At 40.4% G+C, this 18,156-nt stretch overlaps 2 protein-coding genes across 7 annotated transcripts in view; both read right to left on the reverse strand.

Moving 5' to 3' along the window:
• Positions 1-26: 26 nt before the first annotated feature.
• Positions 27-9,480, reverse strand: dpf2 (D4, zinc and double PHD fingers family 2). Of its 3 annotated transcripts, XM_046410865.1 has the most exons (11): positions 9,331-9,480; positions 7,363-7,523; positions 6,939-7,046; positions 6,585-6,760; positions 6,401-6,493; positions 6,217-6,295; positions 3,501-3,638; positions 3,267-3,398; positions 3,057-3,169; positions 2,883-2,964; positions 27-2,415 (listed from the first exon to the last, which is right to left on the reverse strand). In XM_046410865.1, the coding sequence occupies exons 1-11, from the start codon at positions 9,360-9,362 to the stop codon at positions 2,333-2,335; spliced, it is 1,197 nt and encodes a 398-aa protein (XP_046266821.1). In that variant the 5' UTR covers positions 9,363-9,480; the 3' UTR covers positions 27-2,332. The 3 variants fall into 3 exon arrangements, with proteins under 3 accessions (XP_046266821.1, XP_046266819.1, XP_046266820.1); XM_046410863.1 differs by having other exon boundaries at positions 3,267-3,638; XM_046410864.1 differs by lacking the exon at positions 9,331-9,480 and adding an exon at positions 9,142-9,303 and having other exon boundaries at positions 3,267-3,638.
• A 1,843-nt stretch (positions 9,481-11,323) lies between these two features.
• LOC124070706 (spectrin beta chain, non-erythrocytic 1) overlaps positions 11,324-18,156 on the reverse strand; it is a 48,374-nt gene continuing 41,541 nt past the window's right edge. For 3 of the 4 annotated variants that reach the window (XM_046410856.1, XM_046410857.1, XM_046410858.1), the window contains 4 exons: positions 15,822-16,000; positions 15,407-15,580; positions 15,191-15,233; positions 11,324-15,078 (listed from right to left, as the gene is read on the reverse strand). In XM_046410856.1, the coding sequence (XP_046266812.1) occupies positions 14,866-15,078; positions 15,191-15,233; positions 15,407-15,580; positions 15,822-16,000 (609 nt within the window). In that variant the 3' untranslated portion in view covers positions 11,324-14,865. Of the gene's footprint in view, positions 15,079-15,190; positions 15,234-15,406; positions 15,581-15,821; positions 16,001-17,102; positions 17,181-18,156 lie in introns of all 4 variants that reach the window. The other variant, XM_046410859.1, reaches the window with a different exon arrangement.

Raw genomic sequence — 18,156 nt, forward strand, 5'->3', positions numbered from 1 at the left:
AAATTTAGGAAGACAAAAACCCATCAGCAGGTTATAGTGCCTAGTATTTTATTTTCCTGAAGACAAAGTTCGTACAATAAAACGTTCCATCACAATCCAAATGAAAGTCCACCCTATAGAGAATTCACCTACTATGTAAACCTATGATCTTGGTTTAAACATCATGAACAATTCTCTCCCAAAGCTAGAGAGCAGAACACTGTAATTTGATTTAAAATTTGATGTTAAAAAATAAGTATACATAAATTAGGACTACACGTGGACTCGTGTTTCTTTATGGCTTTACTGTGAGTGTAGCCTAGAAGTTGGGTCCATCATTTAACCATTCAGTGTTAAAGGTTCAGGTCCAGAATCTGCCTCTTAATCGCATTATGGGCTTTGCTTCTTGTTTCAAGCTTTGGCAGAGAGCGGCTCAGATGAGGCCTGGATCACAGGATTAACTAGAAAGCAACCTCCACTGAAGTCCCAAAATGTCCTCGCATATCAGGTACGCAAACATCATCCATGAATACAAAAATTCAAAAATATTCTAGTAGCAACCATCTCTAAATAACTAAGTTTAAACGTGATGAGAAAATAAACCAAGTTATACTCCTGTAATGCTTTAGTAATTGTTAGTTGGCTGTTGAAACGACATGATAGCATGGTTAATTTATATTACACCACTTCCCAACACCTGCCGACCTAATGCTGAGACAACTATGTAGCATGAGAGTGAAAACAATTAGTGAGCATGCACTTGTTTACCTGTAGGATATGCAGTTATTGAAGCGGACACTGCAGCTGTCATTACTATTCATCGCACTGCTTTTGTCCCCTTTATCAACAGCGTGTTTCAACCCTTTAAATACTGTTTCTGTTTGAGGTAAAATAACTGCTTTAGCAGTTCAGCCAGACTTTTTTCTTTTAGCCTTGCCACAGAAGGAAACCATTGCATAATTAAACTACAAAAGCTGTAACTAAAAGAGATGTTTCTCCATACAACTTTACACAGACACATTATAATCTCTTTTTACAATATGGAGCCATCCATAATTGCAGCCACAGTCCCCCATCTGTAATAGCATTTTCAGGGGAAGAAAAATTACAGTATCATACATTATCTGCCAACAGAGCCTAAAATGACTCAGTCCCTGTCATCCCAGCAACCTACAGGAGCTCTTACATTGCTTTAACATTGCCAGCGAGCAACCATCTGCAAGGTCACATAGTCTCAATTACATTAAAATAATCTAGTGGTGTCACAACAAGTCAACAGGTATTAGGTATGCTGCATGATCAGCAAACTGCTAGAACACAGCGATGAAGGCTTTTTATCCCTTTACCTGGCTGATAACATAAGCCGGAACAGGTTTTAATTTACTTGGAATCATCATATCTATCAACATCATCTCTTAATTGTCTATGCAGTCGACAGAACAGTGAAAAGCCCACAGTTTTGTCAAAAAGGCCCCAAAGCCTGAATGGAACATTCACATTATGGATCTTCTTGAGCTCAGTGCAGCTCAATAAGCTGCTAGCACACAAGAGTCAACAACAAGAGTGAAGTCTATCCTGCCATCCCTGAAGTACTTCAGCATTTGGAGCCACTTTGACCAGAATGTCATGATTTCTATTCATAGTTCCTGTGTGTGCCAGTGTGTGGCCACCAAGGATGAGATGGAAAATCATTTACAGTCTCAGCAGATCCCTTTGACTCTTACCACACCAGGTGAATCACCAAACGTCAGCAGTGCCATAAAAGAACATGTGGTTGTGGATTTCTCCATAATGATGATGGGCACTAAGTAAAAGACCATTACATGACCAGTCTTCTTTCCAATTTGTACATACTTAACACTATTATATACCATAGAAATATATAAATATTATAAAATGTCTCTCTTTTTTCTATGATGAGCAAGCACAGGCATGCTACTCGATTCCAAGCTCTATTTCTGTTCTTGTCATAAAATTAGTACATTGCAAGATAGAGAAGGTTTTAGCAACGTTGTGTATATGTAAAAAAACTGAACAGGAAGTCAGATTGTGGCTATTTATGCTGTGCATCCTGTGGAAATGCAGTACTGCTCAAATTGGCTACGTGGCAAATAGATGAAAATAAAAATCGATGCAGTCAGACTCTGAGCTTGGAACTGTGCAACAGTCATAGGTGAAGTTAGCTGAGGCCAGTTTGGTAGGGGATAATTCCCTTTTACAATTTATTGTCTGTTCTGAACACACTGCTTCCACAGTCAGCTTGTCAGGGGAGTTAATCATCTATCTCGAAGGGTAAATCATACTGCTGAGGGACGGTTGAGTAATGAGTGTGTAGCAGAGGGGTGGGTGGCCATCACGATGTTGGGGCACTCTGGTTCTGGTATATGGATGCCTTGTCTTTCAAGAGGTCCAGACATAGATGACAGCTCCAGCTCCCTGAGTGCCAAAATAAGGAGACAATCTCTTAACATCAGAGAAGTTTAAAGCTTGCCTAAAGCAGATGTTGCAGCAACACTAACTTACTTGTGGAGCCCACAAGTGAACCTGAATACTTTTTGGTACTTCATGTTATTAAATGTAAAAACTCCTTTTTACATTTAATAACATCATAAACTCATTGTTTTAACCAAAACTTGAATATCAAAATATTTTCCATTGATACCAAACCCTTCCTACAAGAAGCTACTAAGGATGCAGAATCAATACAGCCAGAACTGAAACATCCAGGAGCAAATTTCAGTGTTGTGTGACTCAAGTCTCAACTCAGACTTTCAGGCAGTGTAGGTTTGATTACTGTTGTACAAGCCTGACTCCTTTACCGAGTCTTAAAATTACTAAAAAAAAAAAAAAAATATCCCACAGTTTTGACACAGGTTTTTACCCAACACGTAGGTAGAACTTACCCTCTGGCGGCTCAGACATGGGTGGGTTGAGACAATACATGTGATAGCCTCTATCACAGTCGTCACAGAACAGAAGCTGATCCTGGAAGAAATGGGACAACAAGAGCATTTTAACACCCCAAGCAGACCAGCACTGTGCCAAAAACTACAGTACACACATGAAGGTAAACTCACGTCATTCTCTGAGGTGCCGCACATGTTGCAACACTTGCACTCTATGCACTGCCAGCGGTACGTCTTTACGGCGGCCATCATTACAGGAGTGAACTGCAGGCAGGATGGGTGGCCTGCACATAGAACAAGGTTTATCACTTCAGTTGACTGCAAAGACTCACACTCTTCAGTTGACATTTTTTTCCCCTGTTGCTTCTCTCCGTAACGCACCTGAGCGTCCGCAGTCCGAGCAGGACACCAGCTCTTCTGACTGGCCGGTCTTGTGGTTGGTTTTGGAGTCTCCCAGGCAGAAGTCACAGTAATTATTAGGCAATGCAAGACCATCTGGGCCTTTCTTTGGAGCTGAGCAACGATAGGAAAACACAGGAAGCGCATCAGCGTTCAGCTCTAGGCTGAGCCCAGCAATCTGACAGTGAAATCTGACCACAGCCGACGATCTCTTACTTTTAGGCTCCTCGGGCAGCGACAGGGCAGGCTCGATTATCTCCATCTCTTCCTTCTCCTCACCCTCCTCCTCAGCCAGGTGGGAGTGGGCGTAATGGTAGCTCAGGCCAGGACGGTTTTTGTAGCGCTTCCCACAGACTGCCACCAAAACCAAAAAACACAATTTGCATGAAAACAAAGAATACATTAGTTAAATCCATGCTGTGCAAACTCAGTGGTCAAAGGGCTGACTAGTTCTGGTTTTGGTGCCGTCATGCATTTATACTTTAGAAAACATATTAATACTGCAGCAGAGAGTAACAGACATACTTCCTGTCACTGTGTCATTTCTGTCATCCAGATTGTTGTTTTTAGTGACTTTTATGATGATGCAATTACTTCTGGGGTCATTTTTAGAAAATTTAGTTTGTCGAACAGCAACAACTAAAGCCCTATAGTTTGCTAATTAAGATATCACTTTATATACTTTATGTGAGCAGGGAACAGGATGTCCTTAATGATTTGTCTACACACATTTTAAAGCCCATACAGACAAACATAATCCTATTTCATATGTTCAGATAACTAGATTTGAGGAATATCTTTTCTGTGCCTTGATGGCGGACGCCACCAATTTTCTGAGCGCTCATCTCTGCTTGAGTCTAGCAGCTCCAGGCTACATTAGCTGCAACTGTCAGCAGTCCAGTTGCAGTGTGGTCAATATATGTTTTGACAAGGAAGAAAAATGTGTGGAATTAAAAATCCAATATCTCTGGCTCTGCTGCATTGTGAGCATGAAAATGGTTTATTAGTGTAAAACGGCGGAACACTCTTAAACTGTATGGTGAACAATTTAATCATCATCACTTTTTAATGTGGTGAAGTAATGATGTGTTTGGGACAGCAGATAGGAAATTACATTAAGTGATTTCCTGCTTTTTGCTTAATATCTGACTCGCCACAATGATGTGATATATTGGCAGGAAGAAAGAAGAATAATGAAAAAGTTTGGGAGTTTGAAGAACATGTTACAGGGCAACGCCATGTGTCCTTGGAGCTCCATGGCAGCCATGTGTTTGAGCACAACATTAGGATCTCAGCTACTGTAAGCACCACACACCTGCAGGCAGTCAATGAGACACTGAGTAACCGCAGAGGTGTGTGACTTTTACAACAATGCTTTTCATTTCTTCAGTTTAACACAAGCACTACCTTAGCAGTAATTGTTTCTTGTCAACTGATCTTGCAAAATTACATGTATGACCTCTGTAGACTGACAATAAAATTAGTTTAGGCTCCATGCTGCTCTGACTATTAACGTTTCTGATCTGAATTCATAGTTTATTATCCAGTGGGGTAAGAGAAGACAGTCGGGTTGTGTAAGGAGGATTTGCTGGCTCCAGGGAGGACAAAGATGCCACTGTGTGTATGTGTGTGTCACAGGGAGTGAGTGTGGTTTGTCATAAGATAACACCCAAAGACAAAGTACTTCTTCTTTCACTTCCATGCTTTCATTTTCATTTCCTCAAATGTTAAACTATTTCTTCAAAAGAAGAGAGGGATCACTTGTCTTAGCGAAATCACTAAAGAGAGTCGCTTGCATATGCCAAGTGATTATGCGCAGTAGCAGACAAATTTCAAAAATACTCCCCCAAAGGTCAAACAGGCATCAAACTGACTCAAAACCAAAGCAGCCCTTCACGCTAAAACAATGGAATGAGACTACACATGGTGCAGAGGTGGTGGAGAGGGACAAAGAAAAAAGAAAAAAAAAGAGAGGAAAAAAACTGTAATGCAGTTCAAATGCACATATTAAGCAGTGAGACAAGAGACAAAGCACAGAGTGACTAAAATAAATAGCAGCAGGGCCTTGGGTTCTAGCTTATCTAAATCTGTGGAAAGTTCAGGACCAGATTGAGGGGAAAAAATTACTTTCATGGGCCACAGCTTATCTTCTGTAAGCTGAGACAGCTCATATCTCTGGCTGATTACATTTAATTGGGGTATATAATAACATGGTTTGACCTGACTTAGAAAATTACATTTAAGTCAATTGTGCAGAACAAAACATTTGAACTATAAACTGAGCTAGACAGAGAACACGACTAATTTGTAACGCAGACAGAAAATAAAAACAGGCAGTGAAGACAAAAGACAAGGCAGGCTGGAGTAAAAAAGAATGAGAGAAATATACCTCTTTCAGAAGGTTTTGAAATATGCTTTTGTTTGATAGTGTCTGAAAGAGAGAAGGAGAAAAGAGAGAGAGCACAGACAGAGACTCAGAGAAACAGGCTCAGACTGACAGAGGATCAGTCAGTAAGTCAGCGCCGCCCTACTGAGAACTACAGCTGAAAGTGGAAATGCTTCACAAAAGAGGAAAAAACACATCAAGCAGTACAGATACACAGTCTGACAACACCAAAGAAGTGGAAGAAAACACCCCCGCCTGTGCCCATGAACAAATATGAAGTTACAGAAATGTATGATATCACAATGACAAACAAATAAAAAATATAAATATCTGTAGCATTATAAATATGTGATTTAGGAGAGAGCAGAGAGAAGATGGTAGACATTAAGAGAAAAGGGGAGAGGATGAAAAAGAAGGCGACAAAGAATGAAAACTTTGGCAAAATCTTGCTTGATTAGACGGCAAACATTACAGCTTTTCACATCTGCAGTGACGCTCTGCTCAGACACAAGGTCACATGCTCTACTCTCCCCCATCAGGACTCACTGTCACAGGCGTACGGCTTGTCTCTGTCCTCCAGCGCTGCCGTATCCAGCTTCTTCCGAGTACTGCCCACTCCTCGACCCTGAGGACAGACACACTCTTGCAGTCAAGAGACAGGCTGGGACAGACTCACATGACTGGGATGGGTATTTCATAAAGTATATTCTTTTACATGGCAGTTATTTACCTTCCCTTTTCCTTTGCCCCGTCTTTTAGGCGTGTCTTCCTCGTAGTCTTCATCATCCAGGTCATCCAGGAAGTCATCTGGTTCAACGATTCTCTGTGTTGAGGCAATGACTCAATGAGAAAAAGCGGGTATATAACTGGAAAGGCAAATCATTTTCATGACTCCCTATGTTGACAACAAGAACCTTTCTGATCCGAGTGGCAGGGTTGAGGCCCCCGGTGTAGTCACTCTGGTTTGAATCCTCCTCAGACCCCCGCAGCTCTGTGGTCGTCCGTTTATCCAAGGCGTCGCCCTTCAGCAGGGCCTCCAGGCTGCTGCCATCTGATAATAGAGCATCCTTCTTCAGTCCTATATCTGCCTCTGCGGATACAACACACGGATTAAGACACAAGCACAAAAGCAAAAAGCTTTTAGCAACACCTCTCATTCATAAATAATTATTAGAAGATGGTAAGATATCTTGCAGTTTTTTGGAGGGGGAGAAAAAGCATTTTATAGCTTTTTCTCTTTAAATTAAAAATGGAGGATGAACTGGTACCTGACTTGACAGGAGGGAAGATAAGGCGCGGGTCCTCTGGAGGATGAGATCGCCGTTTCTTCCTCCACCTCCTGGATGGGTAGGTGTAGAGCTGCCCTGGAGCCATGCCTGAGGGACGTCAGAACAAATTTATCTACACAACACTGAACCTATTTTAATACAGAATTTATCAGCTTTGACACACTAAGTGGGAAACAAAAATGTCCATCTGTACTATCTCAAAATCCTATTTGATTTGCAAAATTAGCATTCTCATTTTAAACTAAAAGGGCACATTTAGATGCAAGCTTATTCACTGGAAAATATTTATTTCATAAAACTGCATGAAATATTTTAACAAATGGAAGCTAGTAAACTAAAATCGAAATCATACAGGGAGGCTTACAGTGCATTTTGTGCCACGCTTCATGTTTTTGTGTCTCACCTGGCCCACGGTGTCTTTTTTCCATCCAAATGTAACAGTTGCTCTGAGCCACACCAGTCTGAGAGTCGAGGAACGGCATTCGGACGCTCCTCTCAGCACAGAGCCTGGCGTTGTAGTTATGACACTGCTCCATGGCATCTCTGTAGTACTGCTCTCCCAACCTGACACAAACCAAACCAGAGCAAGACGTGGGTTATTTGGTCTCATGATTAAGCGACAAAAAAAAAAATATCAGCAGCTATGGCTGTTTCAAAACCAGTGCAATCTTACTTCAAACTCCCAAGCCCCTCTGTCACTTTACTTTAAAGCCTCTTTCTCCTGTTGTACCACCACCTTAACAAAATAGCACACTCCCGAGACAATGTCTTTGTATTTCAGACCAAATCATTAGTGAAAGCACAACAGTAAGCACTAAGCACTAAGTTAGCAACAAAGAGGTGGGTAGTCAGCACAGTCACAAGTGTGATGGATGTTCATCAGAAGTGTACTGAAACGGTGCTGTGAGCTTATTCCCCTTTAGAAAAGGTGAGGGCTGCATCTCCCAAGACAGACAGACTCATGACAGAGTCAGCAAGTGGCAAGGAAAAGAGGAAATGACCACAAATAAGTCTTGCCATCTACCAGTTGCATGTGTTGTGGCTGTCATGGTCACGTCAGTGCAACTAGTCAGACCGAAGTGGTGGAGCTTTGATGAGAGAGCTACAAGAATATTATCTAGTTGTATAGAGGTTTAAAGCAGCTGTTTACAGACTTAAAACAGATGTTATCGTTTCATTTCTGGAGAAGACATGATAACACTGTAATGTTGTGCACCTGTCTGTGGTGCCTATGTCCTATTTGGTCAGGCGTAAACTGGAAACAGGACGGTCTGTTCATTGTAAACTGCTCTAAATAGTAAAAGTGTCTAATAAACGCAAACAATAATAATGCAACATACTGGTTATTTTTATTAGAGATTAATCAATTAATCGTTTAATCTATAAAATGACAAAACAACTGAAAAACGCTCATCACTGGTTCCCAGAACACAAAGTGATGCCTTTAGATTGCTTTTTCTGTCCGAGCTACAGTCCAAAACTCAGTTAATTTTTACATTATTCTTAATGTTTTCTACCGGGATTCTAGCTTTAAAGTTCTTAGACAGCATTTACTTAATGAGTTGGTAAAAAAAAAAAGTCACACACATAAGCATGGGAGGCGTTCAAAAAGTAAAGTTTAGAAGAAACTTGCATATCTAGCAAAGTGTCAGGCTAAATCTTAATGTTTTCACATGTTACCATGGTTAGTTGGGGCTTAGTCAGTTCCTTGTAATTATCGTAAAACGTCTAACATCCACCACCTGGACAACTAAAGACAACTGGACTGGAAGTACATACGGGTCGCTGAAAACTTTCAACTTTATACTTCCAAAGACTTACTATGTCCGAATTAGGACTGTGGTAGCTAATGTGGCTATAACCCCGGCGTCTCAATATAAAAAGGAGCGATCTTAAAGGCAAGTCTTTCATTCATTCTCATGTAGTTAGCCAGTTGCCACAGCACTCCAGCCTGCGCTAACAACGTAGGCTTAACAGTCTCTTTAGCTTGTTAGCGTGCGAGCCGCCTAGCTCCTGTACTCAACTGACGTTAGCAACGCGGTAGCTCTCTGCCTATAAAGAAACAAGTAACACCAACCATATTATCTCCATAAATATATTTATGATCAAATTGGCGCTTCTTCTGATACACATACTCGTGATTCATGCTTTAGAAACGTCAGCTGCGTGTCTGCTAACTTACACTTCCATTCCAGGATGTGAACACACGACGGTCCGACAACGTTGGCTAGGTTAACCTCACTAAGTGGAAATGTCCCTAAGCTAGCTAGACACACGGTCAGTGACTGTGTGGTCCTACAGATGTTATGGTGTGGCCGCGCTGTGTGCCACCTAGCCAGGTGTAAGGAATGTAGAAAAGTCCAACACTTACAGTTTGACAACATTCTCAACAACAGCTGCCATCTTGCTGTGTTACACGGGGAAAGTCGCCGCGGGTAATGTGTGCCCTCCGTAAGGACTTAAAGGCAACTCAAGGGAGGGAACGTGACACTTAGCGCCCCCTACTGGTGGCACTTTGTCACTGTCAGGTATTTTATCATGTAAAACTGCATGTCCTAGTTTAACTAATATTTCTATTAAAACATACTTGTAAGACCTCCTCCAGGGCTGTATGGGTGTGTTCAAACTGTGTATTTATTTTCTTTATTAACTGTATTCATTTCCCTTCACCCTTGTGTGTTACTAGTGTTGCTCCTGTCAGGGCAGGATAACTTAAACCGTAGTTCTTTGTAATGACAGTTAAAAATCTTACAGAAGGAAAGATAAAACACCAGTGTAAGAAATAAAAATGAATGATTCAGCTCCATTTAGTTTCCATTTATTTCCTGTGTTTTACTGTCATGGCTTACTCAGACACTCACAATAAAACAAAACTACTGTTAATGTTTTTAGAAACATCTGAACTGTTATCAAATTGCTAGTTGGGTTTCTTTTTTTCTTAAAGGTTTTACTGTGTGTTTTACAGGATGGATTTACTGGCTCTTTGTGTCATAAAAAGTCAACTCTTTGTTATTCACATTGATACTTTATTTTATTTGTTAACTTTTCGTGTATCATATTTAAATCTCACAGGCCAAGTTTAACTGCTGCAAATATGTAGAGGAGATGTTCCTCCTGCTCTCTTCCTCATTATAAACTTTCAGATTTTATTATCCTGCTGACTCGTTATTTATTTATTGAGGTCTTTGACCACCATCCTCATCCTTTCCTCATTTTTCAGCCTCCAGTACAAAGTTTAAAACCACTGTGATGAAACTGAGGCTCAGGTTAACAACTCTGACTGAGGGTTGGCTCTGCTCTTTGGATGGTGGCATCTTTCCCAGCATCCACTGATTCATCACAAACCTTCTGCATGTTTGTCATTTCTCGATTGATCTCATTTGTTGCAGTTGCATCATCAAATTTTTTTTTTGGCACTGCAGAAGCTGTTTTGCCACATTCTCTACACCCAAGCTGCAGGAGCCATATTTCACATGTAGTCTGTGTTTTAGTGTTTTATTAAGGTGCTGGGACACCACATGATTCCTTTAAAAGTTATTTTATATTATATTTTTAATCTGGTCTTTTGATTTTAACTGAGGGAAAACTGGTTGTGCTCAGCATTTTTATACCTGTAACTGAGCTAAGTAGGCTGTTGTTGTTAGTTTGGCATCTTTCTGCATAGTGTGTCCATGAACTGCTGTATTGTGAATGTGTGTAATGCTATAGAGAATCACTATCCCGCTGGTGATTTAATCTACAGATGGCCTGCATAATAGCACATTATTGTGATAGTCAATGAACCAACATGATTTCAGTGGAGTTGCTTTTCACAAGCAGCAGCAATATTAATGTAATTTTGCCCATTTGGTCTTGACTCATTTTTTTTTTTTTCTGAAATGAAATTTTCACAGTATGAAAGAAATAATGCTGATCTTGTCATTAGAGTCACTGGGGACCCGAGCCTTAAAAAAGGCTAAACAGCAAACCTGTGTAACAAACTGAGGGTGCTGTAACTGAAAGGTGTGACCGTTTAGGAGGTGTTGTTGGGGTGTATTATGGGAAATGTAGGATTTAACTTTTTTTTTTTTCCTACTGAAAATCAGGATGTCTCTGACCATTCCCATTTATGGAAGCACAGAACTAAATCGCTCAAGTGCCCCAGAAAAATTTTGGTATTGCATATCACCCTGAGTCTTTGTGCCACCATAGGCACCACATTCACATTGGAAAATGCTACAGACAACAATACACTTTTACTTTTACAACTGAACAGTCAAGAATGAATAAAAACTCCACAATTTGTTCTTGCTTGTGCCGCCTAACAGAATAAAATCTAAAGTAGTGAGAGTCCTTTTCTTATCACAAAAACCCATAACAATATGTTTTTGATTAAACCATGTTTTATTATTCCTAATATTAGATGTAGATACACAAGTCAACAAACATTATTTTTCGATTTGTAATGAAAATGCTCCACAGCACACTGACATCGTGTGGAAGGGTCTGGTATTACAGACACGTACCTGAAAATGGACAGCAGTTATAATTTTTGCAATAAGTTGCATTAGTAACAGTAGTAGTAGTAATAGTAACAACAGTAGCAATAATGTAATAATAGCAATTAATAATAGTAGTGGTATTAACAACTCTGAGTTACAGAGGAAGGAACAGACATTCGTCAAAAGTAATGAGAAATGAAGGTAGGTGGACAGGCTTATCAAATGCTGCGAGACAGACCACTGGATGAAAAAATACAAGCTCCCACTAGACAGCAAATATCCTGCCTTCTTCTAAAAAAGGAAGCTCAAATTGTCACCAGTCTGTTTTCACTCATATCTAATACTTAACAAGTTGTTTTGTTTCTTCATTAAGTACTCCATTGTTTCAAGTACGCTCATATCCAAAAACCCATCTCTTTGACATCAATATTACACACTTTCTATGTTCTGGTCACCAGTAGCACAATGTTATTTTAAAAGGATGCCATATGCAATCACAGCCAGCTGAGGACCATTTCCACATGACTGGATTGCCAAGGTCATTCTGCATTAATTATACAGTACAGCATTAATGTGTGAGTGTGTGTGCAAGAGAGAGAGAGAGAGCTTGTGTACAGTATGTCAAGTATGAGAAATATTTTTGCTTCACATGACCAATTTGGCCAAACTAATTTGAATCATTCACATTCAAATAAGCTGATAAGAAAATATACTGTGCGACCTTTAAACTTGAAACCCCTAACATCAACTGGATGCCGTGTCTGATTTACAGAGTGGAGAAAAGGTAGCAACCGTCACTTAAAAAACAGCTCACCCTGTGGGGAAGAATGACTCGTCCATTTGAAATTGTGCACAATGTACGATTAACTGCTTTGGCTCACTTATGTATGCAATGAACATATTAACTTTGCTCCTAAATCGTAGCTTAGTTTAAGGCTACGTAAGCGCTGTCACACACCCACGATACAAAGTCTTTTGTCTGAGTGACAGACCGCCGGTTCCACATTCATTTTGGACTGGAAAATAAGGCGAACCTGTTTAATCTACAGCCAAATACTACTTTACTTCCAGCTGTTTGTTTTGTCACAACAGTTTGGTGTGACAATCCTGTGGACTAATCCGCCCTCCAAGGCATACACATCCAGGCAATCACCAGCTCTTCACAGTTACTTTCAAAATGTAATAAATTACAAACAATTGATTACTTGCAACCTACTTGTAAGAAAACCCATAAAACTCTTAAATTCAGATTTGTTATCCAGTACCTATTCAGTTACTTCCTGTGGTGTTTTGGCAGTTAGAAAAGGCATATTTAATACTTGGATTTCATTTAATAACACTAAACCATCCAGTGGTCTCTGCACTACTGCCTACAGTCTCACACTATAAATGCCCTTTTTATTTCAAACATGTACAGTATTTGAGGAAACTTATCAATACCTATCTTAATTTTACAATGACTATATTGGATTTCCATTATCTTCTTTTAGATTATTGTAAATGCCAATTACATATAGGTAACTGCTCTCCAGCCGTGAATATGAAATGATCTCATGTTTTCAGAGTACATAACCACAGAACAGAGTCGATGGCAATGATGAGACATACAAGGAGAAAATTACATGAAGTCATGCCACATATGTGAGAGCTTTAAGCTCATCTAAGAGAAAATGTAGGATTTTTCCATATCTGCTAGTGAGCAGAGCCTTCCATGGTTACTGTTAATTCATACTGTACCTGCATATATAATCCACTGACATACATTAGATCATTGCCACAGGGCACATTTTTAACACATTATATTCCTTTGAGACTGTCTGAATGGAGGGTGGGTTTGTAGGTTCTGTGTATCTGTAGTGGGTTCAAGTAAGGCTCGGTACACCTCCCTGTCGAGTAGCACATAAAGCGCATTCTTCACCACCTATCCAATCTCACTTCCACACCCCTCACTTCACCTGTAATGAGACCTGTCAGCTGTCTGTCTGTCGGTCCTGCTCGCGTCCCTGCGGTCTGCCACAGAAAATGTGCTTCAGCTTTTTTTAGTTTTATTATCTACAAACTGCCCCCATGCCTTCACACCAATAGAGAGAGAGGGAGGGGGAGGGAGAGAGAGAGAGAGAGAGAGAGAGAGAGAGGGAGAGAGGGAGGGAGGGAACAGAAATGGATATTAGAAGACTAAAACAGAAATAATGAAACCGCCTTGAGGAACTTCATTGGTAATGTCAAGCTTACATACAATAAAAACCAAAAGCAAAGAAAAGCTCATTTTAGGAAATCATCCCAGCAAGGTTACTTTTGTGTTTCCGTCTGGTTTTCGTCTAAATTTGCGGACTGAAAAGCAGCATTCATCTGGCCACGTTTGATCAGGAGTAACATAAACGTGCAAAATTCACAGCACCACAACTCACACACACGCACACACACACGCACGCACACACACTAGAAAACTAATCTTCTCTGCTTTGTACAGAAAAAAAAAGAAGTTGAAAACTCAAGCAGATAAGATCACTCAAAAGAAATAATCAAATACAGGCAAAATTATTGATAAAATAAAAAATAAAACCACTTATTAAATATATATATAATTTTCCCAATGAAACTTGTGATCACTTACTGCACACTGCTAAAATTGAATGAGCTTTATTTTTTTTTCCTCAAAACACCTCATAAACTGTCATTCCTAAAAACAAACATATACAAGGGCAAGCCCAACATTCTCCACTAGTTTAACCAAATTTGTTTCTCTCCACAACATGAATCAGAATTTTCTACTTAAAATTGTTTGTTTTCTCAAACCAGCAAAAGCAAATGATAAATAATAATAACAACAACAGCAATAATATCGCTCAGGTTAATAACATCAATACCAAAAACAGAAAAAGAGACTGATTTGATCCTTCCCAAAGAGAGAGAGTTTGAAAGTGGGAAAATAAAACCAGAGTGCACCTCAGTGGAAAGCCACCATTCATTGTTTTCATAATGACGCAACATCAAAACGCCTCAGCTAGTCAAGACTCACTGAAAAGAAAATGTTCATGCTGAAGGAGAGCTGTTTTAGTGGCAGTCCTGCATCCCTGCCAAGGCCAACCACCGCCCGCTCCTGACTCAGGTCGATAAGGTCTGCTGGTTGGCTGAAATTAACTAAACTTGGATGGGGGCTTTCATTGTTGGGTGCACATAAACGTGATGGACTGAGTGAACGAGAAAGTAAATGACAGATAAAAACTGGAGAGGGACAGAATCAGAGAGAAAGAAAAGAAACAAAGTTCTCCGTAAGCCACAAACAGAAGCTGTCGACAAATTCCTTGGGACCTGCGCTGAGAGCAGTGTGTGTTTGTGGGACCTGTTTGTACTTTCCTTCCTGCCTGTTTCAGTTTGTTGAACTTTTAACAAATGTAGCTTCCATCGATGATTTTACAAGTGTTCTATTTCTTCTTGCCAAAGAAGCTGAACCTCTTCTCACGATCCTTCTCTTTCCCATCTTTGTTGCGCATGGTAACTCCTCCGGCATCACCTGAGCTGGGGGAAATGGGAGGCATCGTCATGGCACGGCTGAGTGCCCGCGGACCTCCGGGCGAATCTCCCGATCCTGCTGGAATGGAGGCGAGGATGGAACGGATCCAGGAGCTCATTTCCGCCTTAAGAGAGTCAAAAACTTTTATTATACTTCACCATTCAGTCAGAGCACACCCAAAAACATCATGTGTACTTCATTATTTCAGCAGAGCAGTTCTGTTCTACACATCTCACCTCATCCTTTGCTTGGAACAGGTACTCTTTTCCATCCCCTAGCCTGCAGACAGAGTTGAAAAGCATTCGTCAGGAATAAGCTAAAGCCTGATACGTATCACTAGTACGCCAACTTCTTTTATCACATCCTCTCATTTTATTTATAAAATCAACAAACAACACGACGGCCGTACTGTGTCGGGAATTCTCGTCCTGAGGTTTTCAGTTTGTTCTCACCTGAGTTTGAATACATGTTTCCTCTTCTTATAGTCATGGGCCACCTCACACACAGCCTCTCCAAGGCTGATGGGTACCTCTCCGTGGTATGGAATGCCACTGCTAGCGCTCTTGGCATCTTTATAGAAACCAAGACTTCCTTTTCTTAAAGCACAGTACACATTCTGCCAGGACCTATGGGAGCAAGGTTAATAACAATGATAATGATAAAGAAAATCACATAAAATAAGGTAGAAACATGAGCCTGGTGATTCTACGTCAGAGAGTTACAGCGTTCTTGTCCTAACAGGCAAGCTATGACAAACTCAGAACCACAGCCCAGCAATTTACCTAAAAAAGACTTTACTGTCTGGCTTCTCTGATGCTTATTTTAAAGCACCTGACCAACTCCCCACATGACAACGCTCACGCTCACCTGGTAGCTGCCTTTTTGCTGTGCGACTCCATCTCCTGTTTTCGACATAGCATCCCTTCCATGGTTTCTGGCTCGGACTCTGCTCCACCCCTGCTCGGTAACGTGGCAGACGGCTCAAGGCGGGAGGATGCCAGACCGCTGTCCCTACCTGGTCCGTTCACTGACTCAGACTCTGAGCCCTGTGGTTCAAACATGAATGGTGGTGAGAGGTAGAAAAACACACGGCTGGGTGGACGCAGTGAGCAGCAAGGCAGCCATTCACAGCCACACATGAAAAGCCATGATGACGCTTGCTTTGACGGCACCGTATGATTACCTGAGATAACAGCATAGCGTGGGTTCAGAAGGTCCACATAATCGCACAGTACACTGATATTAAACAGGACAATTACAGTCACTCCTATGAGTTAGGTATATAATTAAAATAACCATACATGGGGAAACATGCAAGCCACACTCAAAGTGAATTATTAAAATGCCTACATCTTCAAAAACGATCAAATATACCGTAGGAGTGTGATATCAAATTCGATTGAAACGTAGGCACATCCAAAATTAGGAACAGAAATATTATTATTTTTAAATATAAGATTTGTCTCTCCAGTCAAGTCAAATTATTTATTGAACAACTTAATAAAAGATAATCTACATTGTAGCACACAAACACAGACAAATATGTACAAGAACACTCAATTTCAATTACAGTTAAACTCTCTAAAGCCTGAAATCCTCTAAATCTCTCGGATGAAGTATTCAAGTACTCAGTTGACAGCAGTAGAAAGAATTATCAGCTAAGGAGATGTTTGTGTTTTTCTTTCTTCCCAAAATAATTTTTTCTTCCTACAAAGGGTTGTGACTCCATCAAATGACTTTCACGCTCACCACATGAAGTGTACACACACATGGGGAAAAGACTAAAACAAACTACATATAAATCGACTTTGAACGGCTACAAGCACCACCACATTTACAACTCTGGGCTTCACATTTACAGTCACTCCTGTCCTGGTCAATATGAGCACATATACAACAGCAGAGTGATCCATGAAAACAATCTGTTCATGAATCTGCATCATGCCTTTAAACAGCAATGGAACTCATCAATGAAAGCCACGTGATGCATGAATAAATAAAGCAATGATCTGCATCTGTGACAGAGAGCAATGGCTTCTTGAGAGAGGAAAAGAGACGCTGCAGTTGACCAGGAGCTGAGCGGAGGCTGTGAAGGGGGAGGGGGGGGGCGAGGGAAAGCTACGAAGCTGACCGGGGTTTGGTACTCACACGCTCCGGCTGCTTTGGCTTACACACACGCTTAGGCTCTGATTTCTTTCCCACTGACAACGATAGCGATAATGACTGCTGGTAAAAACGTAATGAGAAATTATTAAGAGGTCCCTGTGGCAGAAACTTGAAAGTAAATGGGTTACACTTCTACAACTTTTTTCAGACACAATGGAAGTGGCTTCTACTAAGAGTCGTCAACAACCACATGGATTAACCAAGAAATCAGTGAGGTTCAATCAATACAGAAAATGACCGTTTCTTTCACCGACTGCTCTGTTAGCTGTAGGCCTAAACGTGTTTGTTTCAGCTTTCCACAAGCAGCCAGCATAGATCGCCATCATCTCCTCATGAAGACACCAGGTACTTCTTTTCATTTGCCAGTAACAAATTATCTATCTATCTAAAGTATCTGACCCAAATCCCAATCCGGGCGTGAGTTTCGTCCTCTGCAAACCCCGGGTGGCACCGATTGTTTTCAGAAAAATTGCTTTCACGTTGCAAACTTAATTGTCACACATCAACAGCAATGCCTGTCAGCAAAACTTTTGCCACTTATCCCTGATGTAAAACACTTCTCACACACATTTAAAATAAAAAAAAAATTTTTTTAAATAAATTTAAATAAAATGACTTCTTTCAACTGGATAATAGCATTTATCATTATATGATAAAGTAGTATGTACTGAAACAACACTGTGAATTGGAGGAGAACAGACAGACAAGGACACACACTCACATGCAGCTACACTACGTATTATATACATACTTACAGGTTTGGACTGAATGTTTTTCTGGATTATAATATTGCATCTGAAGATTTCATAACATCATAAATTCTTTAATCTTATTTTTCAATTCTCTTCTTCAGTTAAACTTCTTGAATAGACTGAGAGGAAGAGTGAATATACTTGTCATATATAGAATGAGACAAGGCAATAAGGAAAAGACATTACAGGACATCACATGCTAGAAAAAAAAAAAAGATACTGGAAACCTCATAAAAATTTGTTCACCACAGATTACACCAGAAAGCAGAGACACTGTAACACAC

Source organism: Scatophagus argus, chromosome 14 (assembly GCF_020382885.2).
Source record: "Scatophagus argus isolate fScaArg1 chromosome 14, fScaArg1.pri, whole genome shotgun sequence".
NCBI lineage: Eukaryota > Metazoa > Chordata > Actinopteri > Scatophagidae > Scatophagus > Scatophagus argus.

What these genes read in the sequence shown, in the direction of transcription:
- dpf2 (XM_046410863.1), bottom strand. Translation starts at nt 9,362, where the DNA reads ATGGCAGCTGTTGTTGAGAATGTTGTCAAACT. An exon ending in GTTGAGAATGTTGTCAAACT is followed by an intron (nt 7,524 to 9,330) that starts GTAAGTGTTGGA and finishes GGTTTGTGTCAG; the next exon opens with GTTGGGAGAGCAGTACTACA. An exon ending in AAAAAGACACCGTGGGCCAG is followed by an intron (nt 7,047 to 7,362) that starts GTGAGACACAAA and finishes GACGTCCCTCAG; the next exon opens with GCATGGCTCCAGGGCAGCTC.